At 36.9% G+C, this 24,662-nt stretch overlaps 3 protein-coding genes across 5 annotated transcripts in view; 2 read left to right on the plus strand and 1 right to left on the minus strand.

Moving 5' to 3' along the window:
* The first annotated feature begins 8,184 nt into the window (after positions 1-8,184).
* On the plus strand, positions 8,185-9,858 carry LOC128874549 (ADP-ribosylation factor-like protein 1). Its single transcript, XM_054119374.1, has 5 exons — positions 8,185-8,362; positions 8,505-8,604; positions 8,814-8,930; positions 9,074-9,185; positions 9,388-9,858. Exons 1-5 carry the CDS (start codon positions 8,359-8,361, stop codon positions 9,595-9,597), a joined length of 543 nt encoding a protein of 180 aa, XP_053975349.1. The 5' UTR covers positions 8,185-8,358; the 3' UTR covers positions 9,598-9,858.
* Positions 9,439-15,768, minus strand: LOC128874547 (DNA polymerase delta catalytic subunit). Of its 2 annotated transcripts, XM_054119370.1 has the most exons (15): positions 15,586-15,768; positions 15,399-15,501; positions 15,223-15,258; positions 14,853-14,964; positions 14,618-14,790; positions 14,283-14,542; positions 13,983-14,209; positions 13,746-13,912; positions 13,424-13,669; positions 13,047-13,349; positions 12,505-12,975; positions 12,019-12,425; positions 11,289-11,942; positions 11,098-11,214; positions 9,439-9,579 (listed from the first exon to the last, which is right to left on the minus strand). In XM_054119370.1, the coding sequence occupies exons 1-14, from the start codon at positions 15,636-15,638 to the stop codon at positions 11,118-11,120; spliced, it is 3,309 nt and encodes a 1,102-aa protein (XP_053975345.1). In that variant the 5' UTR covers positions 15,639-15,768; the 3' UTR covers positions 9,439-9,579; positions 11,098-11,117. The 2 variants fall into 2 exon arrangements, with proteins under 2 accessions (XP_053975345.1, XP_053975347.1); XM_054119372.1 differs by lacking the exon at positions 15,223-15,258.
* A 709-nt stretch (positions 15,769-16,477) lies between these two features.
* LOC128874545 (ankyrin repeat and BTB/POZ domain-containing protein 3) overlaps positions 16,478-24,662 on the plus strand; it is a 33,551-nt gene continuing 25,366 nt past the window's right edge. The window contains exon 1 of one of the 2 annotated variants that reach the window (XM_054119368.1): positions 16,478-17,011. The gene's annotated coding sequence lies outside the window, so the exon portion shown is untranslated. Of the gene's footprint in view, positions 17,012-23,633; positions 24,386-24,662 lie in introns of those variants that run through there. The other variant, XM_054119369.1, reaches the window with a different exon arrangement.

The following is a 24,662-nucleotide window of genomic DNA, read 5'->3' on the forward strand; positions in this document are numbered from 1 at the left end:
TAGCAATAAAAATACTATAGTCTTTTCTATTATTTTTTAAGACCAAATATATTAGATTTACATTGCAAGGAAATTTAGAAGTATTCAAACAATCTTGCGTTCTGAATATTAAATTTGGAAATAATTACTTATTTAAATTATTGTATAGTAAATTTTATATTTAACATTTTACTTTATGTGATTCGTGATGTACGTTATTTGTCTTTTAAACGTTTTGCGCTTCTAAGCGATCAAGGCTATACTATTCGACATCTCAATTAATCGAAGATACGCGATGTGAAGTGATCTGATGTAATATATGGAAATACGACACATTCACAGTACGATATGTGTACATGTGAAATGTGAGCCGAATACTAACAAGTTCTTGCCGAAATAAATCGATGTCAGATAGATGCCTTCGGCCGAACGCAAACGGGCGCAATCGATTTGAAATTAGTGTTGCAAACCGTTTGCGCTCTTTGTTTTACCTAGATCCACGGTCACATACGACTATGTAGTTTCAGAGTGGTTTGAAACTGGTTTGGTTGCGCCGTGTGCGATCGGCCTTCCACGTCCCGAATATCAGACCGTCCCTTAGCATTAGTAGCAGTTTATGCTCGGTCTATATCTTCATATGTCTATGGTTCCATCAAGATGAACATTGAATGAAACTGTTACGTATGCACACCCGTTCTTTTCGAAGCTCGTGTTCATTTATTTTATCTACCCCTTGGAATATGGAGTCTGGTCTTACCGAAGTGCAACCTGCAGCTGTACCATACTTTTCTCAAAATCATCTTTTAACTCGCGTTGCGTGGGTAACCCTTATCTAAACTTTCCCTAAAGTCACACAGATGTTCAGCTCTGAGTAACGAAAATCTCAACCGCCAAATTTCCACTGACGTATCCCCATCAATATCCAGGGGTATATGAACCAATGATTTTCGTTACTCGGGGGATTAGTACGAAAGAGTTACGCGTAGAGTCACGTAGAGTAGCATCACGTTGATCATCTGCAAAGAGTGCTTCAGTGAGATCGGGCTTCAGTTCCTTTTTCTATCACAATCAACCATATAGATCCGCGTAGCCGGTTTCAATTTTATTTTGGCAATAGAAGCATTCTCGACCCCCGCATCGCCAGTGCGTTAACGCCGTGCAACAATTAGGTAATTAAATTCATACACTAACCGCGACAACACGACACTGTACAATTGTATCATTAGAATTATTCAGTTTTGAATATATAATCATTTGTTAACCTTAAAAGGTCTGTTAAATCGTTATTAAACCTTCGCCATTGGAATAAGCAATCCTAACCAGTGTAACGACCCCACGACATAATAACTTTACCGCTCGAGTTATTATTTGTTTCGAATTAATAGTTGCGAGGCTTTATCCACGACGCGTACTATATTCCAACGATACGATTCAATCCTTACGTAACCTTCCCAACGGTTACCCTTTACCGGGAGATACCGATCCTACGGTTACCCTTAATTGGGAGATATCAATCTTTCCTTTTTTATTCTTTACCTAACCTCCCCAACGGTTACCCTTTACCGGGAGATACCAATTCCCAGCAGCTGTCTGACTTCGCGTCAGAGTCGTCTGCGATTTCTACTCCATCCTCAATCTTTGGATCCATTGAAATAAACAGGACTAATCGTATCTTCTTCGATTCTTGAATTCAACCCACTCACGGGGCTCACACGCGCGTCGCTGTCGCCCTGGCTCGTAACAAAACGATGAAGTTAGAATCCAGATTTCTAGATTTAACGAATGATGAAAAACATGATTCGCTTAGAGTAAAAACTTTGTTTGTTTTATCAGAGAAAAATCTTACACGCCTCTTGAGAAATCCTTTATATTTCAATCAAAGTCAACTACAATCCAATCAGTCCAGATTCGGCGAACCCTTCTCCCTTGCTGGATCATGGCGACCAACTGGCTCCTTTTAGGATTCATGGCGCCCCGCAGTATAGCTTACCCTCCTAAGGAGACACGTATGTTATTTCACATGTCGATTCCAAACGCAGTAACTTCTGGGTAGCGAAAAGTGGCATTAAACTACTTGTAACAACCAGACGAAACGTTCCTAAGCAGCAGTTACACACGATGAAAATGTCACGGGATAACATTCGATCGATCGGCCGTATAAAAAATACATGATGCACACCTGTCTCCGTGTCGGGATTGCTGCGTGCACGGAGACTCTCTAATTGTCTACAAAATAATTCAACAACTGGAAACGTGACGCATCGTGAAACGAAATGGCAAATTACTCCCAGAATTGTTCACTGGGGAAAAATTCACTGGGAAGAGGACGGATACATCCAGCGAGCCAAACAGAGCGTTCAGTAGTTTACGTTCTCACGATGGACACGCTCGCTATAGAGAAACGAGCTTTACCAATCAATAGATACATTGGAATGATCTGCGGGATATGGATGCGTCAAAATAAATCGCATAAGATAGTGGTGCGAATTATGTGGTTGAGTCTCGGAATATCGGCCACTATAGTCCAAGTATGTGTCAATTAATTGGACATATGTGTAAAGAATTAATTGGAGGATGAGAGTGTTTAGATAAGAGAATTTTCACATAATAGGACAACAAGTTATTAGCATTTAATTTTACTTGGAACTTAAGGAGCATGTCGGTTTAGGTGGACGAAAAGATCACTTTTATTTTATTGCGTTATCTGAAAGTTCGATGTTTTGAAAATAATCTCTAGAAATTTCGAATCGAAATTTGAACAAATAACGGGGATACAGAACTACGGGATGATTGTTTAAAAATTACCACATCGCCAATCCATTCACAAACCCCATTGGCTAGCGTTTTCCTCGTTGGATAATTGATGTAACTAAGAAAGCTTTCAACTATTCTTACCGAAAATAAAGTATTTTTACGATATGTAAAATTGTGTAGCTAAGATTTTCTTGTCTAGAACCGTCCCTCATGAATCGATCAAGGGACACGATAGCTTCTCGTACACTCCTCGTCAAAAAAAATAGCCCAGGTGACGCATGTGAAGTTTTACGATTGTGACGTATAATATGAAAATATTATGAGCTCGAAATATGCGGTTCGTTGAAAATAATTTAAAATATTATAAGGTTTAGTGTGTCACAAAAAAGTTTATTAATTTTAAGAACGAAATGGTAGAACATGTATAATAAAATAATGATAATCAAGATAAATTTTAACTAACAATAACTACTTATCAAACACATATACTTATTTAATAATGGGTACATCCTCTTTTATTTTCTATTACTTCTATTGTACGATTTGGCATCGATACAATAACATTAATCATAATAATATTGTTCAATAAAATATGATTGGACCAATCTTGATGTGTGTACAAATGCATTGTCTTGTTGAAAGATTTAATCAGGTCCAGAAATGCGTTCTGCATGATTGTTTATTTGTTCCTTGATTAAATTTATGTATTGGAAACTATTCATTCTCCCATGGATGAACTTGATACTTGTCTTGCCGAATTTTATTATACATGTCAGCCCACACGATTACGCTGGCTCCTATGTCATGAAAATAATATTGGAAGCCATCAGTACCACCAGGTTAAATTTTCTTTTCGTCTGAAAATAATACCCTTCTCCATTTCTTTTTCCGATGCACTCTTTCGTTCTCAAATCGTAGACGTTCTGCTTTGTGTCCCGCTGTTAACGGAGGTTTCTTTCTTAATTTTAGCCTCTTAATATTTTTGCAGGATAGTAGGACTCGACGAACACTTGCAACACTAAATTTTTCCATTATTTCCTTCGTTATTAACAACGAATTGAAAGCTACACGTAAAATTTCTTGCTTATCACGATCGGATAACGACGACGATCGACCAGTACTTTTCTTTTTGTCATAATCTTCAACATTTTTTAAGAAATTGTGTATTACTTCGTAATATTGGTATTATTACGAATTTTGTACGACTACTTTTTATTACTTTCGATATTCTCGCTACTGATAACTGTTGTTATTTTAGTTCAAAAATTTGCTTTTTTCAGACTCGTTTAATTTTATTCTGCGTCCTATATTTACAAATTTATGTAACATTATGATGCAGAGGTTCCCAAACTTTTTAGACCAGCAACTCCCTTAGTATACAGATTATTTGCGGCGTAACATGTTACATAAAGGGTGCTTCTATTAAAAACCATACTAACCATTCATCGTTAACAAGAAGGTTTATCCTACATTGGTGAATAACCTTCTTTCCTTCAAACCGTAGATTGCAAATATAACGAAAGAATATAGCTTCAGAATATTGTTAAAACAAACACCATATCTAATTACGGCGTTCGTAGGAATTACGAAATACGCAATAACTCTAAAAGACGAAGACAAGGTGAGATCTCGATTGGGATTTCGAAGTCTTTTAATACGGTTAGGTAATGCATCGGCCAAATTTCAGATGTCTCATCTTCTGAGTGGTATCGTATCCGATTGGCAAACGGCAAGGCCGAAAGAGGAGATGCAAATTTTGGAATCCCATACGAAGAAGTCAGTAATCTTATCAGTGATATATACGGGTGAGAAAATCATAAAAAAACGCTTAACCTGCACGTTAATATTGAATTTATTTGATTATTCCAAAGAAATTAGCGGTTTTTAATGGTTCCCTTTTTTCGATACTCTCTTCGATAATGGAAGAGAAAGATAATAACTGGAAATGTATAATCAAGTAATAAAGATTCTGTCGATTTAAGTCATTTCTATCAAAAATTACACTTTGCCATATTGAACTCATACCGCATTGTTTTTATTCATACGCTCGATAATGTATTATACTCGATCCTTATATTCCGCCCTGTATCTTTCCAGTGATTTTGTTTTCGTGCTCATTTTCATACGGTCTTCTACCTATCATGCCACGCATCATGGACCTCGTTGCACCCCTAAACGAATCGCGAGGCCGTGTGTTGTTATATCCAAGCTACTACTTCGTGGACGAAGATAAATATTATTATTTCATAATCGGTCACGAGATGATGTGCGCGTTAGCAAGCGTACTTTCGTACATAATGTACGATATGAACTTGGTGTCTACTGTGCAACATGGTTGTGCCCTGCTGGATATAAGTGGGTAAGCGATTTATGTAAGATTTACAGGTAAAAAAATCTTAGTCCTTTCCTCAGATGGACAGCACGCAAATTTTACTGGTTTAATGGAATCTTAGCGTAGTAGGGCCTCGATTATTGCATCAAAGCCTCGTAAATGGTTGCAGGTATCGTTTCAAGCTCGCTGTGGATGAAAGGTATCATTACACTAAGACGAAAGATAATAGTTACGTGAGAATGTGTCGATCCATCGATAGCCACAAAAGAGCTATAGAGTTAGTATTGCCAATTAAACTTTAAATAACCTGCACTCGGCACCATGATCGTGTACCTGTGGCGCCATTATTTCACGTGCTCGCCGTACTCTGAAACGATTACGATGCCTAAACCTGATTTTAAACGCTGTACATTATCGGGAGCATAGATGAACTGCGTTTCTTTGTATCTAGCTTCGTAAATGTCTATTAGGAAGGTGATACAACGGTGACTAATTGAAGATATTCTTTGTAGACCACGCTTAGTCGTGTACTTTTCTATCTAACACTTCTTGAAATACCTGTGCTTAGATTTCAATAAAAAAGAAAAAGAAATAAATCACTCGAGCTCCCAATGATACCAGTTATCGTTGCTTTTACATTCTGTCAAATAAGTACCGTGAATTGTTCATTTAAAATGTTCGAGTAAAATATATGAAAAACGATTTTTTGCTGGAAATTTGCAGCTGGACATCTATTTGTCTCGTAGAGTGTTGACGTCGTGTGTTAACTGGCTTGCCCACAGCAACTGGTTTCGCTAGTTGCCGTCAAGTGTGCTCGGCGATTTTTAAAATGGTCAAGAATATCGAACAAAGAATTTGTCTTAAATTTTGTACTGCCAACGAAATTTTTTGCGCTGTTTCTTTGGAGATGTTAAAAATCGCAAATTTGTCTGCGATTTCGATCGTATTTTCAGGGATTTTCAGCCATAGAAATTTTTTGCCACAAAACAGACTTCAGATTCGTGTTCCTCGACCCCAAGAAAACTTAGAAAACGACGCTTTCGTCAAAATAAAAATTTTTAGGAAATTACCCTATTTAACTGTACCCTAATTGGCATGAATTATTTTTAATGAAAATTTTTTATTTTTAATTTTGACGAAAGCATGGTTTATTAGATCTTTTTGGAGTGGGGAACATGAATCTGAAGACGGTTTTAAGGCAACAAATTTTGTATGGCTGGAAACACCTGAAAATACTGTTACGATTACGATTGTAATGTAAGCAAATCAGTGAAAACATCACCCTGCCAAATCAGTCTACCTTGATATCGAGTTATTGTGAGGATCGTGAAGGCGATTGAACTAATATTTTGTGTTTTATTAAATGATTCCTGGTACTTATTTGGCAGAATGTATTTCTTAATTCACAATCAAAGCAGCATTTTAAAATAAATGAAATAAAGCTGATCAATACTAAATCTAACAAATACTTTTAATTTCACGCAAACTTACGTGTAATTTTAACATACATCGGACGATGCAAACCGTTTCTGATAACGTTGGCGTAGATACATACGGGAAATCGAAGAATTCAACGACACAATACTCTTCACCGTAGTAACACTAATGATAATATTGCTATCATCCGTACTCCTGCAGGCAAGTTACAATTCGACCAAACATTTGATATTTACTCCATCCGATTGTGCTACGAATGTTATATAATTTATTTCTCAATTCGATTCCCCAAGCTCAGCTGTCGAATGTGGAATTGACTTATCAATACGTGGCGTTGTGTATATTTATGGTAGGCCAAGTGGGTCAAATGTTTTTTCTGAACATAGTGGGCCAGTGGGTGAAAAACGCGAATGAGGAGAACTTCCAAGAAATGTGAGGAAAACCATATTTAGCATACTAAATTTCAGATGGAAAAAACAATTTTTATTCTATTTAAATGATTTCTATTTAAGTGATTTCGAATTTGTGAAGCATTAACACTACTGTTGTCTGCTTTCCTACCCTACTTTAATCATAATTATTGTTTGTTTGCAATGCTACAACGTTTAGAACCAAAAATGTGAATGGTATTTTCGATTAATTGCATTGTATGCACTACGTTTTTGTAGATGCAAGATGTTTTGGTATAACGCACCACCAAACACAAAATTATTATACCTACTGGTGTTGGAAAAATGCATGTCTCCCCCGGACGTAACAGCTGGTGGGTTCCTGGAACTGAGCTTGAACACGTTTATGCAGGTGAACTCTCCATTTCCATATAATATTTTTATAAAGGCACTCTCACAAGCGACCACATTCATTTCAGATTCTGAAAGTATCTTTCTCCTATTATACTGTACTGAAATCTTCGTTTTAAAATCAACAAACGTAAAATATAAAATAGTAGAAATTTCAATTGCATTCCCTTCACGTTAGAAGAAAAAAATTCAAGGAATCTATTTATAACTTATAAATTTGCTATTAAAATCCACGAATGAAAAAAAAAAGTAAGAACTGGAACGGAAAAGTTTTGCGAAACTTTCTTAACGACCTATCGTGTACCTTCGTACTGATGCAGTAAAAGTATAAGTAAAAGTTTACTTGTTTGTTAGCTAGTAGCTAGTAAGTTTTTTACTTTTTATATAGAATATACGGCGAATAAAGGGAGACTTTTCTCCCTTTGCGAGGAGATTGTAAAAGATGTAAAATAAAGTGCAACCGAACACTTAAAGAATCCCGCATAAGTGCACGCCATCTATGAACATCTGTTTACAATATGTGATCAGAAGAATGACGTTCCCTACCTAATTGACCATCGATAAAAAGTGCTCAGTTTTATATACTCATAACTTTTAAACTGTTGCATACCTAACATTAAAACTTAGATTTATGAATTCTACTCATCTAAAACTACTAAATGATAAAAATAAAAGTCAATAATTTTTAGTTCCCCAAAGTAAAATTTAATCAAAATTATTAATCATATCTACTGAGATTCAACTCTCCTTGTTCGTACCTCGTGTTTCGAATCTTCATCGTAGAGGTCGCCACAGGGCATTGGGGAATCACAAACAACAATGGTGACACTTTGTATAGTGATTACTCTATGATATATCGATATCGCAAGGAACAGCAGCAAACTTCACACAAGTTGGAAGTAATGATACAAGTCAGCAAGTGAAACGAAGAGGGATCGTATCTGTGAATAGTTAAAGGGGTGTGCGCCCCGGTTTCTCTGAACATAAGTGTGATTATTATATTTGACAATAAACTTTTATTCATACTATATGAATTGGAAATAACAGGTTCTCGATATGGGTGAGTCATGTGGTATATTTTCCTGGATATACGATCACGGAATCGTCGAATCTAGAGTGAATACAAATGCTGAGTTGATCGGCGGACAGTTCCTCGGCTACTCTAACATTTGTATACCAGTCTGACGCTTTCATCTTTCCAGGAGGATTACTCAGTTATTTTCGCAATTTGCTCGGGAGCCGGGAAATGCGAATTTTAATTCTTGGCCTGGATGGAGCCGGGAAAACCACGATTTTATACAGGTTTGATCCACCTTGACAAGCTTGCTTGCGTTTCCTTTGACAGTTTACGTTTCACGCGGATACAGCAAGTAACTCTGATATTTGAATGGCATAATATTATAGTTACTCGATGTATATGATAAAGTTGACATACAATTTCTTAATCATTATCAGTTTATGTAATTTATACACTTGAGAATTACAATTTACCTTAAAATGATATTCATTAGATTACAGGTGGGTGAGGTGGTTACAACAATACCTACTATAGGGTTCAATGTAGAACAAGTTACATATAAAAATTTAAAGTTTCAAGTGTGGGATCTTGGTGGTCAGACTAGTATACGGTATGTTGAATATATCCTAGATGTATCAAATGATAATATACTTTATTTACTTTTATTTATCTCAACATTTAAGATGTTAAGATTCGTAGATATGTAATCTTAGGCATGTTAATTTATGATGACATCATTTTTCAAATTTACAGACCATATTGGAGGTGTTATTACTCGAATACAGATGCAATAATTTATGTTGTGGATTCAGCAGACAAAGATAGGATAGGCATATCAAAAGATGAATTAATTTACATGTTGAGAGTGAGTATTTTTTGTTAGACTAACGTAAAATTAGGGATTACCAGATTAAATCACATTACATTACTACATACTAAAACATGAAATATAATTTTCATTTAAAAATACCTATTGAAGAGTAAGAACGATGAAAATCAACTTCTCGTTTATCGTAAGATACGACGAAATTATCGATATTACAGAATAAATATTTGTGCATTTTTAGGAAGAAGAATTACAAGGTGCTATCTTGGTAGTCTTGGCAAATAAACAAGATATGGCAGGTTGTTTAAGCGTTGCCGAAGTTCATCAGGCGCTTGGATTGGACGCCCTTAAAAACAGAACGTTCCAAATATTTAAAACATCCGCGACGAAAGGCGAGGGTCTCGACCAAGCGATGGATTGGCTGTCGAACGCGCTGCAAAGTAGAAAATGATTAACATTATTAAAGTATCTTTTTTACCCAAGCCTTACTGAGAAGACTAGTCATATGACTGTCACTTTGAATCACCCATGCTGAGCTGGGCGTATCATTATGTTTATTTATTACAATTATATTTTAAATAGCCTTACAATTTCCATGAAGAATCTAATCTAAGATTTATCATACCTTGCGTAATGTGAAACACGGAATAAAACTAGAAAGTTTTATCTTTCTACGAAACTTAAACTGAAATAAAAATAGACGATCTCTTGATGTAAGTATTACTTTGCTCATCAATATTTGGCATTTTATCGTTTCCACAATTCTGCTTTTATTACTTTGATATACTAACTAAGCGACTTTTACCACTCACGAAGCAATACAACATAAAAATTCCTTTTTTTAAATAAATTCCATCAGAAAAAGTGCAAGTTCATTCTTATAATTGGCGATATAAAGCATGGTGTACATTGATATAAATATATCACTTTTCCTATTACATCAATCAAGGCTATCATTCATAGACATTGCAGTATAATTGGAAATCGTTTAACGTGTCGATAGTTTGACACGCTGTGTGAATAATTATGTACATATGTGTAACTGATTTAATTTCATTCGTATAATGTAAGACACTGAAATGTAAACAATTTTTTTTCTATAAAACAAAGAAAACATATGAACGCAACAAAATTTGCTTTACATATGAAGCACAACATCTTAAATACTTATGAATTTGAATACATAGAATTGCGTAAAAATCTAATACTGCCGTATAAAAACGAGATTAGTATTTTAAGTGATGTTAATTTGAAAACAGCACCTAACAAAAAAAAGAAAAACTAAAGTGCACGCGTTAGTTTTCGTTTAAACGTGATCTGTTTCATTTGAATAATTTCAGTTCATATACCAAATAATAACAAATAATATTTAAGTACGTTGATCAACCGCATTTATGGAGCAATGTACTGAAATTTGATAATTAATTTATGTATTTAAAATAAATATAGACACTATTTCATAATAAATATTCCAAGCATTGATTACATTCTGATCAGTCATTTAAATTATTTACACACAAAAAAAATATATAATTCTTGAGCTTTCTGAAGTAGACGTTCCTATGTACCTATAAAATATTTATCCATTTATGTTATACGAGGATACACGATATATGATAGGGAACTTCGAGATATGATCGTACACGATCGATAGTGAAAGTAATAAACTAATTTTTCTACACATAATTTGTACAAAAATCTTGCAAAACAATTAAATGTTTTATGCAAATTCAGCTATGCTTGTAATTTATTCTAATTTAGTATTATGTGTTCTAATGCATTACTATTAATAATCTGTTGTTTTTAAGCTGAAATAATTTAACAAGCTATAAAAATAATCTATATTTTCAAACATCAGAGGAGAAAATACGCCCGTGTAAAAAACTACAAATTTATTTGAAATAACAATGACTTATATATTCATTAGTAATTATCCTATACATGTGTATACCTAAGCATGTCTTCCAATGACTACCACTCTGGAATTCCAAATCTTTCGATACGTTTCATTTGGGTGTCCAATTCCATCTGAACCTTCTTTCTCATGTAGAATATCGGGCAGTCACGACTAAAATGAAAAGACGATAGCCTCATAACTATTATCCATAAAATTTCATAAGGATAGGTTTTTTTAAGACGAACCTCGTGCAAATTACTTCTTGATGAAGACTTCCCTGACATCTTTGACATTCCGTCCATAACCTACAAAATTTTTCTTCCAATTTTCTACCAGCATACAATTCAGTCTGAAAGAATTCGGCCTCCTTTGGTTCACAATATTGACACAGAGCTATCTTCTCCCTGTTCGGTGTTAAAACAGCTTTGCAACCTAAGCACACTTCCTTCTTACGTGTGAAGGCAGAGAGGGCACCGACTTTGGATGTGGCAACGGATCTTGTGCGCGTATGATCTCCTTTCAGCAAAAGAGATTCCGCCTTATCGCCCAGAATTGGTTCGAAGATACGTACAAGTGGTTTGGACAATTGATTTTCTAAATAATAATTCGTGTCAATGGGAATATTGTTCTCTAACACATAGATTGGATCCTCTGCTTTCTGATAAGCAGGTGTTCCCTTTGCAGCCTTTATGAAGACATAGGGAACTCTGTCTCCGAGTTTAGGAGCGGTTCCCGCGTCTCGTTTCTTCATTTTTGCTGCTAACTCCACGTGCGCTTGCTTGGCTGTATAGTCAGTTTTGGTTAACTCTTTCGTCACCACCAGCTGAGATATGTCGATGCGGTTACATAAAAGATCGCTTATAATTTGCTTCGCATAATTTAGCGCTTCAGTGGGATTCCTGTTGTGAATAATAATTTTATTATGGAGATTCTAAGAAATTATATTCCTTGATCATAGATTCACCGTTTGATTACCTGTCGATGAGTAATTTCTGCAAGCACGTATTCATCATGTTCGCTACCAAGGGACAATTGTCTCTCCGCACCGTTTCAAGACCCTTGCAATCCATTTTATCGTACTTATCGGGACGTGTAAAATACAAACCAGCGTACCTCTTTTTGTTAATTAATAAATATGGGAAATATACTTTTTCAAACTCTAATTTTATAGGCTTGAGGAATTTCGACGTTACATATTCCGCTGCTTCTCTTCCAAGTTCCATTGCTTCTTCGATGGTCTTAACGCCAAATTTAACCATGACTGAATCAGTGTCTCCGTATATAACAACAGCATCATTGTTGTATCCATTTGATACACAGTACTTTTTCTCTACTTCATGTTTTGTTTGTTCTATCATGGTGCGTCCGTATGCAGTTACACTCTGCAATGTGTTTATAAGAGAGTACATTTTAACTACTCTACAGAGTACTCTACATAATGACTGTATTATAGAATCTCACCGCTGATATTTCCAAACACGGTAACTTCCCCATTTGGGCGCCGGTGAAGCCATACACAGAGTTAGCTGATACTTTCAAAGCATACTGTCTACCATCCAAGACCTTCTGCTTCAACGGATCAGTCTCTTTCTTTAATTCAGCCTTTGCTACCTTTCTGGCCGATAAAAGATTCTCCAAAATTTCAGGAAGGATCCCTTTTCTTACGTTACCTTTGATGAACTTCGAGTTGCTCGGAGTCACAGTTATGTCGTCAGCGTTGATTTTATATTTAACTTGTCTCTCGTGATTCAATAGCGTCGTATAACATAAATTGTGCGCCATAATAATACTGGGATACAGGGAACTGAAATCCAAAGTAGCAATAGGGTCACTATAGTATCCACGTTTCGGTTCTATTACTGTAGCACCCTCGAACTGTTCTTCGCTACCTTGGCCATGGTGTACGGGCATCAAGTAATTTTTCTCTCGAGTCTGAAATCAGTTCTCTATAATATTACATTTGAATTTTTATAGATAACAATGAAAGAAATATCGCGACGGACCTTTCTTAAAAGCTGTGAGATAACTTTTATCTGCTGTCCACGCGTTAACAAACTGTATATAGAAACGCCGGTAACTCTTGCCATTTCCATGTAAATAATAATACACATTAATTTATCCAACAATCTGAGCGGTAAGTAGGCGTCCTTCAAACAATAAACAGCAAGCCTTCGACGTGTCTGCGCGTTGCCATTTTGTAAATCTGTGATAATACTGTGGTGAACGTCTTCTTTCTGCTCCTGCAGAAAGTGATAAGAGACGGCGTTCAAAGTGTAAGATCGCAGTTTGTAATCTCTGACCAGAACCTAGATGTGAACATAACTTTAATTTTGTACTGTGTACTAGAATTTGTGACAGACTTAAGCATAATTGTCTTTACCAGTAAGAGGTCAAATGGAACTCTCCCATCAAAGTTGATGGATTTATTCTCACGTTTACCCATCTGTTTGCTCTGAAGTACTTGAGTTTTAATCACAGACTTTATATTTTTTATTCTACCAAGGTATTCGAAGTTTTTCACATTAAGATGCTTTGCACGATTAATTAAATAAGGGAAGTCAAAATTATTTATGTTGTAACCTGTAAAAATATCAGGATCTGATTGTCTCACGAAGTCAGCCCATTTCTAAAGGAAATAAAATAAATTATTGATTTGGTTTAATAATGATCCATGTAATAATGGAACTTTAAAGCGTTTGTACCTCCAACATTACGCTTTCTTTATCAGAACTTATGACTTGGCAACCAACGATAGGCGCACACGTATCAAGCGTAAAAATATTTCGTAAAAAAGGTTCTGGTTCTCCTTGCCTTATCACCATATTGGCAATTTGTATGACAGGATCGTGATTTGGTTCGGGGAAAATGCCTATATTTGTAAATAAAGTTTATGCAAAGAACTAAACAATTTACAATTGTTATGTTAAAGCAAACTATACCTTTACGTCCCGCGCATTCAATATCGAAACTAAGTATTCTGAATGGTGCAAGTTTCGACCATTCTCCTTCTGGTGCATGAGCAATGAAGCTATCCCATGCAACATCTACTTCTATTTGGCATCTTGTAGTCAATGGTAAGTTATGTCCGTGATGACCGCGTAATTTCCAAGTTTTTGCAGGCAATTCGATCCATGAACACCCAACAACTGATCTGTCGACCATGAACCTTAAACGAACACAATACATTGAAAGAGAAAGCTTGGAAACAATGAAATTGAGTTCGGATTTTCTGTACACACCTAATATCAAAATCGATATTGCTTTCAAAGGCACTGTACTTGTGATTAAATTCAGTAAAAATGACTTCATTCTCGAGCAACCTCTTACAAGGTGCTATCAATTTTGGCACTGCTACTGTAATTTTTAAAAACAGTGATTTCTCATTTCCTGTGTATCCAAACATATTTTGTTTATATACTCGCTCGACGGCTAAGATGGCTTCCCCAATATTATATGGATTTGACCTCATATCTTTTAACACAGCTTTATCCAAAGCATCCTGGATAAAGTATAAAGTACAAGTAATTAAAAATGTTTAAATTAAGAGATACAAATAATTTTGACAATTGTGTACCTTGAATGGCTTGCAGTGATGATCTGTAAAGTTAGGTGGTGCTAAAACGTACAAGTAAGGACAAAATCCATGGACATGGCAACAAACAGAGTTTCCCAGTTCTGTGACACCGTACATTCTCATTATTGGTACAGGACCTATTTTACTTCCAGGCATTCCATGTAATGGTGCACCTTAATAAATATTATAAAAGTATTATAAATCAGAAGTCCTTTTTGTAATAGTAATAAGTTACCTATGTAATGGTCAATTTCTATTTGTTGAAAAGTTAACCCATCCTTTTGTGGATTTAGTTGTGGTGGAGGAGGTCTATTCCACTTTGAAAATGTGTTTTCTTGTTCAGGACCCTATTAGAAATAATTTAATAATATGAAATATGTTTGGTAGGTTATTTTGTCATTGGACCTATGAACTACCAGACAAAAGTAGCAGAACATTATATTTGATAAGGCATTGTAGCAACACAAATGTAACAAAAAAAAGCAGCGAGTGAATAGAAAATGATGTGCATAGTTGTAACATGGTAAATCAATACATGAATAAATGATATTAAGTTGGGAGCATACATCAAAACATAGACGTTTCTATTATGGGGATTAACTCACTGCTTTTGATTCATTTTTTAATGGTACATCAGCTGGCTAAAATAATAAAATACTAATCAGTGGTGTACCTAAATGATTTCATGTAAGTTTTTTTAACATAATAGGTCGTTACTAATTTCATTTTTATTATAAATGTGTTTATAGAAAGATAAAAGTTTCATTTGATTTTTATACACCTCTTCAATAGCTTGTGATGCATCTCCAAAATCATCATCTATTTCATCCATATTAGCCAATTCTGCTTCAAACGAACCAGGGTAATCGTCCTCATCTTCGTTCCTGTTAACAATTGAAATATCAATTAAAGATTTATAATGATATAAGGTTAAAATGAATTTTTCAATTAGTATTGCGAAAACTTACTGATATTTGGCCTTCTTCGGAGCAGAATGTGTTGAAAAAGGTTTCCTGTTCATCTTGCTTTATTAAATTATCGCTATCATGCATGTAGACGCAAGTAATTGAATAATGAGCACTAGAATTGTATTCGGTGAAAAAGGCGCGAAATGGGTTTCAATATTTTTGCTCTAAACAAAAACAAACAGGCTGTCTAACTTTACGAGCTAAATAGATTATATAATTAGAAGATAGACTACTACGTGAGATTTTGTGCTTCACAGAAGAGTGCGCAGAGGTAAACTAGCGCCACTAACGTATGAGTAGGTGAAGTACTAAATAATTTTTGTCGTTTCTCAGGCACAATAATGAAAAAAACACGTAATGATTATGCTCTTCGTAATCAGGAGAAGTATATATATCGCCTCACCAAGCATTTTTTTGGGGAAATCGAAAACAAAAATGTCTTGCATTAAACGTATTCGTATCATGTTTCAAAAGTCAAGCCACCTCGGCGTAATTGGTGAATATACCTAAAAAATAAAAGAAAAAAATGTCGAATTTGATTAAAAATATACAATGCGTGCATTCAGAAATCCAATTACCGAAATATATTACAAATACTAGTTTTAGTACCAGTGGCGCCATCGGTGGAAAGACTCCGAAGTTCATAATAAAAATACTTTACGCCACTGCTGCTAGATGGCAAAATTAGTTTCACTCCTTTAGTCAGTGGCGCTATCTCATAAAAACTTTGAAAACTATTTTCTTTTACTACAAATTTGGACATTTTCCCACCGATGGCGCCACTGACTATTACAAAACCAGATCCCTGCAATACGACTTAAAGCTGTCGGTAATTATCATGTCGTTGCAGCTGTTCTGCGACGGATGGCAGGGATGTCGTCTTCCACGTTCGTCTCCGCGCAACAGGTTCTTTTTTTCTGTGGCCTGGACCGAAAGTGGTTCTGCTGGGATGCTGCACAAACGCGGCGCCTGTGTTGCTAGTAATTGACAGCTGCCGAAAAGCGGCGACTCGGTTGGACGTGCGTGCGGATATCTCGCCTCGTTATGGAACGGACGATACCTACTGTGAAAGTTTGAGACAGAATAAATCCCTCGTTGTTCTCGTTGTCGCGCGCACGGATATCACGATCGCTGTACGTCGCCGATTTGCGCGAACGTCGTTCTCCGTGGGGGCATCGTTTAAAAAGTTCATGAGTGTTTACAGTTTCGCTGGTGTGCTCGGCGTGCGCGGTTATGTATTATCTCGTGTATTTCACGTGTCTTGAACGGTGAGAACCAAAATGAAAATACTGAGCGAGCACTGATAATGGAGGGGCGGGAGGGGAGTGATATTTCTGTGAGAATTCTCATCGCGTGTTCGTCGAGGGGCTCGTCATGCCGGAGATATACATATGTTTGTCCTCGCCTACACGTTGAAGGAACTTCGGTGAGTCGTTCACATACAGGCTTTGGAGTACTTACGTTACGCGACTATATATATCTGTGACTGTTTATTGTTTCTTTTTCCATTTCGATTTTCGTAGGGGCCAAACTGTTGTTTTTTAAGAAAGGTGACATCAATCGAGAGCTCTGTTAATCCTGTGTGCGTACACGTCATGAGTCACGCAAGAATACTCCCTCGACTTTTAAATTCAAACAGTCGATAGTATTAATTAAGTTTTCAACTGGTATACATTCTTGCGAAAAATAATATACTCGGCAATAGTGCATTCAAAATGAGAATTTTGATCATCTGGTTCCTGTTTTTATGAAAAAAAGTCGCACCGTCTTTGATTCGTCGGGAAATGGTAACGTAACGGGTAAAACTTTTGAGAAAGAACGATTTGGGTCTCTGAAAGGATTTACAGCTAACCGGTTGCCGCGTAGGCTGCACACTCGCGAGAGCCGTCGTCCGATAGATCTTGATCCTCCTCGGACTTTCGCCCGCTCAGTGACGTACACGGAGACACTGATACAGGCCCGCATCAAACGTCCCCATCTGATCAATGATAAATAGGCAAAGACCCTCTCAGAATCAACGATCCTAGAACAGTGATCCATCTAATCAAGGCCTGGATCTACTTTCTATACTGGGTTCTTCTCAAATGTTTTATAAAAGGCACTGGTTATCGCTATAAACATATATTTATCCTTGTACTATTCTTCATATAAGATTAAAAATATATACAGGGTGCGGATCTTTATGCAAAATAAAATCTTGCCGAACGTGCCTACAAAAATTGAACCTAAATAGGAATTTATTTTATTCTGAAAATATTATAACACGAACCTTACTTTCAATCTTTTTTATATTCTTGTATATTGTTTGCATTTTGTAGTTTCTTGCACATTAAACTTTCCTATAAATGCATAAAGATCCGCAGTGTAGTCATGACATGTATATGTACATAAATACACATGGTATTACACAGTATATACAACGACACTAAACGTTACATATCGCGTTATATAGTCCTTCTTCTATTTACCTAGAACGTGCAATGTTTACATATCTCGGGTTTAGACAGACAAATAAAAATCGTTTACGTTTTTGTTAGACCGATCACACACGGGCGCAACTGATCAGCTTCAAACCATTCTGAAACTAGTTGCATGCGACCGTGGAGATCTAGGTAAAACAAAGATAGTGAAGTAAGTAAAACAAAGAGCGCAAACGGTTTGCAACACTAATTTCAAATCAGTTGCGTCCGTGTGCGTTCGGCCTTATACAGGATGTTCAAAAAAAAGCATTCAATATTTATATGGTGTATAGGGCACACTGTACTGAGTAAAAAAGCTTTAGTAAACATAGGTCCAAAGGTCAACCGTTTCTGAGATATAAACATTTTTGTTTGTTAGTATCATGATTCACTTACTACTGGGTTTTCGATATTTATAGAAGATTTTCCACGTGTCCACCGCTCATTTCTGTACAACGAAATTGAAAAAATGAAATTTACGAAATTGTCGGCACTTGAATGGGAACATTTAGAACGCAATTTATAAACACTGACATAAACATCCCATGCGATGGAAGCAAGTAAGTCAATCATGATACTAGCAGACAAAAATATTTATATCTCAGAAACGGTTGACCTTTGGACCTATGTTTATTAAAGTTTTCTTTACTCAGTACAGTGTACCCTATACACTATATAAATATTGAATGCTTTTTTTTGAACACCCTGTATAGAAAGAAAGACGGTGATCTTGAAAATACACCCACCATCTTCATCGTGACCTTGGGACAAAGAAATTTCTTCCAAAGTATTCGTCTACACGGACTTCAGCACTTATCTATTCATTCTTATCCTTCTGCAATTATTAAGCACACTTGTAATTTGTTAGAATAACAATAATAATACAGTTATAAATAATTGAATCGTTCAAACCTCCCCGATCTACGATTATACATAACTTCGAATGGTGTTTACTCACTGAGCGACCGTAAACACGGTATCTGCTACCATAAACTCGAAGAGCCGCGTCATACAAATCCGTCCGCAGCGCGTGTGTAACTTATTAAATCGTCGGCCGTCTGGTTGCGCGGACCACGGATCCCTCGATCGATAACGATCTCATAAATCGTATTGATCTACGGCCTCCAGGGTGATCATTTAGGTAGCATCCTACTAACATCGTAAAAGAAGTCACGAGAAGAACTGTTACGAGCAACCGACGGTAAAGTACGCGACCAAGGAATGCATCCGTGGACCTATAGGATAGAGTCGCAAATCAATGGGGGGCAGATAGCACGTATAAAGCAATAATGACAAATGGGGAAGAGATTATTCTCTTTGGGACTCTCTAGTCTAAGAAAGATCTTCGAGATTACGCTGCATCTTGTAGGAGGAAGACAGTCGTCTTCTATCAGTCGATCGATTACCAAATGCTTGACTACGCGGCACAATCTTCGAAAGATCCATTGCGAGACGGTGCAGATAGTTCATAGAAGGACTAAGAGTTGAGGGAGGTATCGAGTATTCATAGTTCCAATATCTGGAAATATTTGAAAAGTACTGAGATACTCATACAAACTTAACTCAGATCCATTGCAAGATAATGCAGATAGTAAGACTAAGACTTCTTGTCTGTCCTTGCAGGAAGTTTCATGGTTCCAATGTTTGGAAATATTTGAAAAGTACTGAGATACTCATACAAACTTAACTCAGATCCATTGCGAGATAATGCAGATAGTAAGACTAAGACTTCTTGTCTGTCCTTGCAGGAAATTTCATGGTTCCAATGTCTGGAAATATTTGAAAAGTATTGAAATACTCATACAAACTTAACTCAGATCCATTGCGAGATAATGCAGATAGTAAGACTAAGACTTCTTGTCCTTCCTTGCAGGAAGTTTCATGGTTCCAATGTCTGGAAATATTTGAAAAGTATTGAAATACTCGTACAAACTTAACTCAGATCCATTGCGAGATAATGCAGATAGTAAGACTAAGACTTCTTGTCTGTCCTTGCAGGAAGTTTCATGGTTTCTAGAGAATGTTTGAGAAGTATAGAGATACTTACACAGATTCTGTACAACTAACTTTGTTAGACTTACGACGTTGACTTTATTCGTCTCCCATTCGAATCAAATTTTCGTGCATTTCTCCCTGTGAGTCCAATACTCCAATGGCAAGTATCGTTGACGACAAAACCGTGCGAGAGAGAGGGACAGAGAACGTGAAGTCGCGTTTCTGTTGCGAGAGGATCGACGTTTGGTGAGGGTTCGTATCAGTAAAGGTGGAGGTAAGAAAGAGGTCGGATGAGGGGGTAAAGAGTAGGACAACGAGGAGTAAGAGACAGTTAGCGAGGGAAAGGAGGAAAGTCGAGTGAGATGGGTGTACGCGATATAGGTTTCGGTTTGGGCAGTCGCTGGAATGCGACGATGGTGGGGAGAGGACGCATGGCCGTACGCCATGCCATGCCACGCCGTATGTACGGACACTCAATGCCGTATGGCTTAGCTGTATGTATTTACAAGACCTCAGCACCGCGTCCATCGCATTCCGCGCCCCAGGCAGAATCCGTACTTTTGTTTACGCCCACGTGCACCTCCCTTCGAACACGAATTTTCTCCTGGTCCGCGTTAAATCAACGCACGGCACCCGTGTATTATTATTTTCGCTGTCAACGAACACGCGCGCCATATATCCCAAACCCTCACGAAATGTAACTTAAAGGCGCAGCTGTCGATAACGTCGATGATTAATATCGACGTGTTATCGATAATTCGAGACATCAACCCCGATAGACTACTGGCATTCCTAGCGGAAGAATTAGGAAGTAATTCGAACAAATTCAATTGCAAAGTAATGTAAAGCTAGAATTAAATAAATTTAAAGAACGAACCAATGCGAGATTGGTACGTTAGGTTTTATTGGCAAGTTATATGATTTTGCACTCTTATAAATAAAACTCAGTCATTTACTTGTACAGATATGCACTGGACAGTTGATATTTGTTGTTAGAGGCATTCCTCTTCTCGTAGTCTTGCATAGACTTGTGTAGAAGATTTATTGAATAACATTTATGATTGAACTTGGAAGCTTATTGCATCGTAACTTTCATGGTACCAATATTGCAGAGATTCCGATGAAGATGTCGAACAAATAATAAAAGATATGCAAGAAATTATAAGGAGCGGAATGGATCTAGAGCAGAACTGAATATAAGGAGAAAACCAGTCGTATAGTGTGCTACGAATAAGAAGTTGTTGCAACGGTTACACTATAAGAAGATGATAGACAGTAACACGGATAGATAGATAGACGCGAGGTAAATGTTTTCGACCACATTTCGAACAACCGTTCAACTGAATCATTTCCATACGATTAAAAATAAAGTTGCATAGAAATGATTGGTAGAGACATTTGACCTTTATAAAGTAAAAGCTTACGCCCAAAATGTAATCAATATACATGTTTCTCTCCAACGAGTTACTTCTAATACATTCATGCAACATGTTACTACATTTAATTGTAATCATATATACATTTATATACTGTCATTTCGTTTAATGAAAGTAGATTGTTAAAAGATGCAGAATGTAGTAAAATTCTAAGGCGAGAATATTTCTTTCAGCTTTAAAAAAGGGATGCTAGGAAACAGTTAGTTCCTCGTAAAAACACTTGGAAGGATCCTCAAGAATGTCGACATTCCGCGAAGATCTCGCGGATGAAAATTCTACGAAAGGGCAGCCAACATTGCACGCGTGCTTTCACTTTATGAAGAAACGGGAGGGGGTCGAAAGGGTGCGGGGAGCCGAAGCTGTTCTTGATATGCACGCTTAAGGAAGCACTTTGGCTGCCAGTCGGAGTAATTGCATACAAGGGTCCGTCGAAGGGGGTAACACGATCAGTTGGCTTCTAAAAAGTTTCCGGACCCCAGTGTCTCGCGAATGGTACTTACAGATAAAATAATATCAAATTTATAGTTACAACTAAACGAGCAAAAACATTTTTGCATCAATTATTCATCAGTTTACTCTGAATTTATTTATGATTTATGAAACCGTCATCTTTCTCGACTTTTTGTGTAAGTAGATTAATGACTTTCTTATTAAACTCCGTTCGAGGTCAATTGCTCCAGTCGGCAACCGTTAATTACGCAATCCGTTAATGATTAAAAAGAGGAATACGAGAGATAATCGATTATTTTTTCCAAACTAAAACAACTCCTACGGAGCAAACCGGTCGCGAAGGCTACGCGTTAACAGCTAATAATATAATATAGTCGTAACAAGTCGCTATTCCATACACAGGGTGCTGACGAAATCCCAGTAAAACCTGAAAAAGGAACTAAATCCTTATTTGGAATAATGCCCAACTCTGCATCGCAATGACGCTCGGTAGGATTGAACGGTCTTAGGTAGCAAGAAGACGATCGAACCATGATTATTCAGTAGGATGAGCGAGTCTCAATCCTCTTCAGCAAAGTGGAGTGTACCTATCGGGCACGACGATAGTTATCGCTGAATGTCCGTCATCCGAGTGATCGAGGCCTGCACGATCGGCAGCGACTGTTTGAAAACCAGTTATCGGCTAGATCGCCTCCCGAAACAGGGCTGCCAATGCATAGGTTCAGCGAAGGCAGCGAGTTCCAATCGAAATGGGAAAATTAAAGGCTCGCGTGTTACCAGGTTTTTTCGTGATCGTTCAGACGTGACTGCTTAGATCTATTTGTGCGCTGAAACGTTATTTTCCAACTTGAACCGTTACCTTTCTATACGGATCAGATATTGGTCAATTGTTGTCATTCGACGGTCGCTATTACTCGATTACCGCCGTGAATACACGGTCTGTTTAAAAAGAAACCGAACTTTTGCTATAAAAAGAAAAAAGTACAAGTAAAGCTTTTACACACACGTTTATTTACTCAAAATAATCTCCCTCCGCGTCAATACAGCGTGTTACCGCGTAATTAACATTTCGAAGGACCTTTGCAGCAGCTTCGTGAAGTTGGGACCCTCGAATGCAAATTTTGATCAAAATCAAATTGCATTCCTTTGTCCACGATTTGTCCACATTCGTCCAACCACAATTTTCATTTGTCCATCCTTCAGAAAAAAGTTACACCAGAAACAACCCATTTGAAGTCAACACACCTATATAGACATTTTCTAGGGTTTTCTTAAAAAATGTATCTCGCCACATTTTATCCGCTAATGTTTTTCGTTTGTCCAACAAGTACTTTTGTTTGTCCACCCCTCAGAAAAAAGATACACTTCAATTAAGGAGAAAATCCAGCGATGCGTTCAGGCGCATACAGTCTTTGTCAGTTTTGTAGTTATTTATTTACATCTAGACAAAACCAGTAGTGTTCCTGTTCTGCGCAGACATAAATAATTAGCTACGAAATTGACAAAACGAGGACAAATGACCCGCAACCGAGCGTATCGCTGCAATTTCTCCTTAATTGAAGTATATCTTTTTTCTGAGGGGTGGACAAATGAAAATATCGGTTGGACAAACGAAAAACACTACTGGTTTCGCCCAGATGTAAATAAATAACTACAAAACTGACGAGGACTGTACGCACCTGAGCTCATCGTTACATCTTCTCTTTAATTGAAGTGTAACTTTTTTCTGAGGGGTGGACAAACGAAAATACTTGTTGGACAAACGTAAAACATTAGTGGACAAAATGTGGTGAGACACATTTTTTAAGAAAACCCTAAAAAAAGTCTATATAGGTGTGTTAACTTCAAATGGCTTGTTTGTGGTGTAACTTTTTTCTGAAGGGTGGACAAATCAAAATTGTGGTTGGACAAACGTGAACAAATCGCTTACAATGAAACTTCATTAAAAAACGTAAACAAAATTTGCATGATGCTGAATAAATTTTTTTTTTTTTTTTTTTTTTTTTTTTTTAATTTCTTTGGGGTGTTGGACAAATGAAAATTGTGTGTGTGGAAAAACTTTACTTGTACTTTTTTCTTTTAATAGCAAAAGTTCGGTTTCTTTTTATACAGACCGTGTATGTTTAATCCTATGCTGAGGAACTCTAGAAAACACTACGCAAGTGGGAAGTTTAGTTTGTTAATTTCATATCTTCTTGCAGATTTCTGATAGCAGTTGCATTCCTCTCTGCAACACCTGGTGTAGCTTATCCTGCATACTTTTTCCCAAGGAATGTTATCAAGTACCCCATTTTATATAAACATCCTACAGAACGATTTTAGAAACGTTATACCAATGAGACGTTTCCCAACGGAGAAAGCCTGTAAGAATATTCGCGAGAGTTATTCGACATCGCGCGGAAAAACACGAGGCCTTGGTACTTTTTCCTTATTAACATATTCGGTGCGCAACACCTACAGGTAATTAACACTGTCCGCGCGACGACAGACTAAATAGAGGAATAATTGTTTCCTGCTCGTCGCGATGATATCTGGCGCTAATTATTTCCCTGGAACCATCCAGCCGCTCGTTAATGACCTTCGGGCCCGAGAAAGTCTCGCGTAATTACTTTCCTTCGAAGATTTTCCTCGATCGCGCAGATTTCTCGCGGAAAGCGTTGCAGAGTTTCTCTGTACCTTTGCTTTCGTTCATATGAATTATGAATTCTTTATCCATTCTTCATCGTAGGTCGGCACG

Source organism: Hylaeus volcanicus, chromosome 4, assembly GCF_026283585.1.
Source record: "Hylaeus volcanicus isolate JK05 chromosome 4, UHH_iyHylVolc1.0_haploid, whole genome shotgun sequence".
Lineage (NCBI taxonomy): Eukaryota > Metazoa > Arthropoda > Insecta > Hymenoptera > Colletidae > Hylaeus > Hylaeus volcanicus.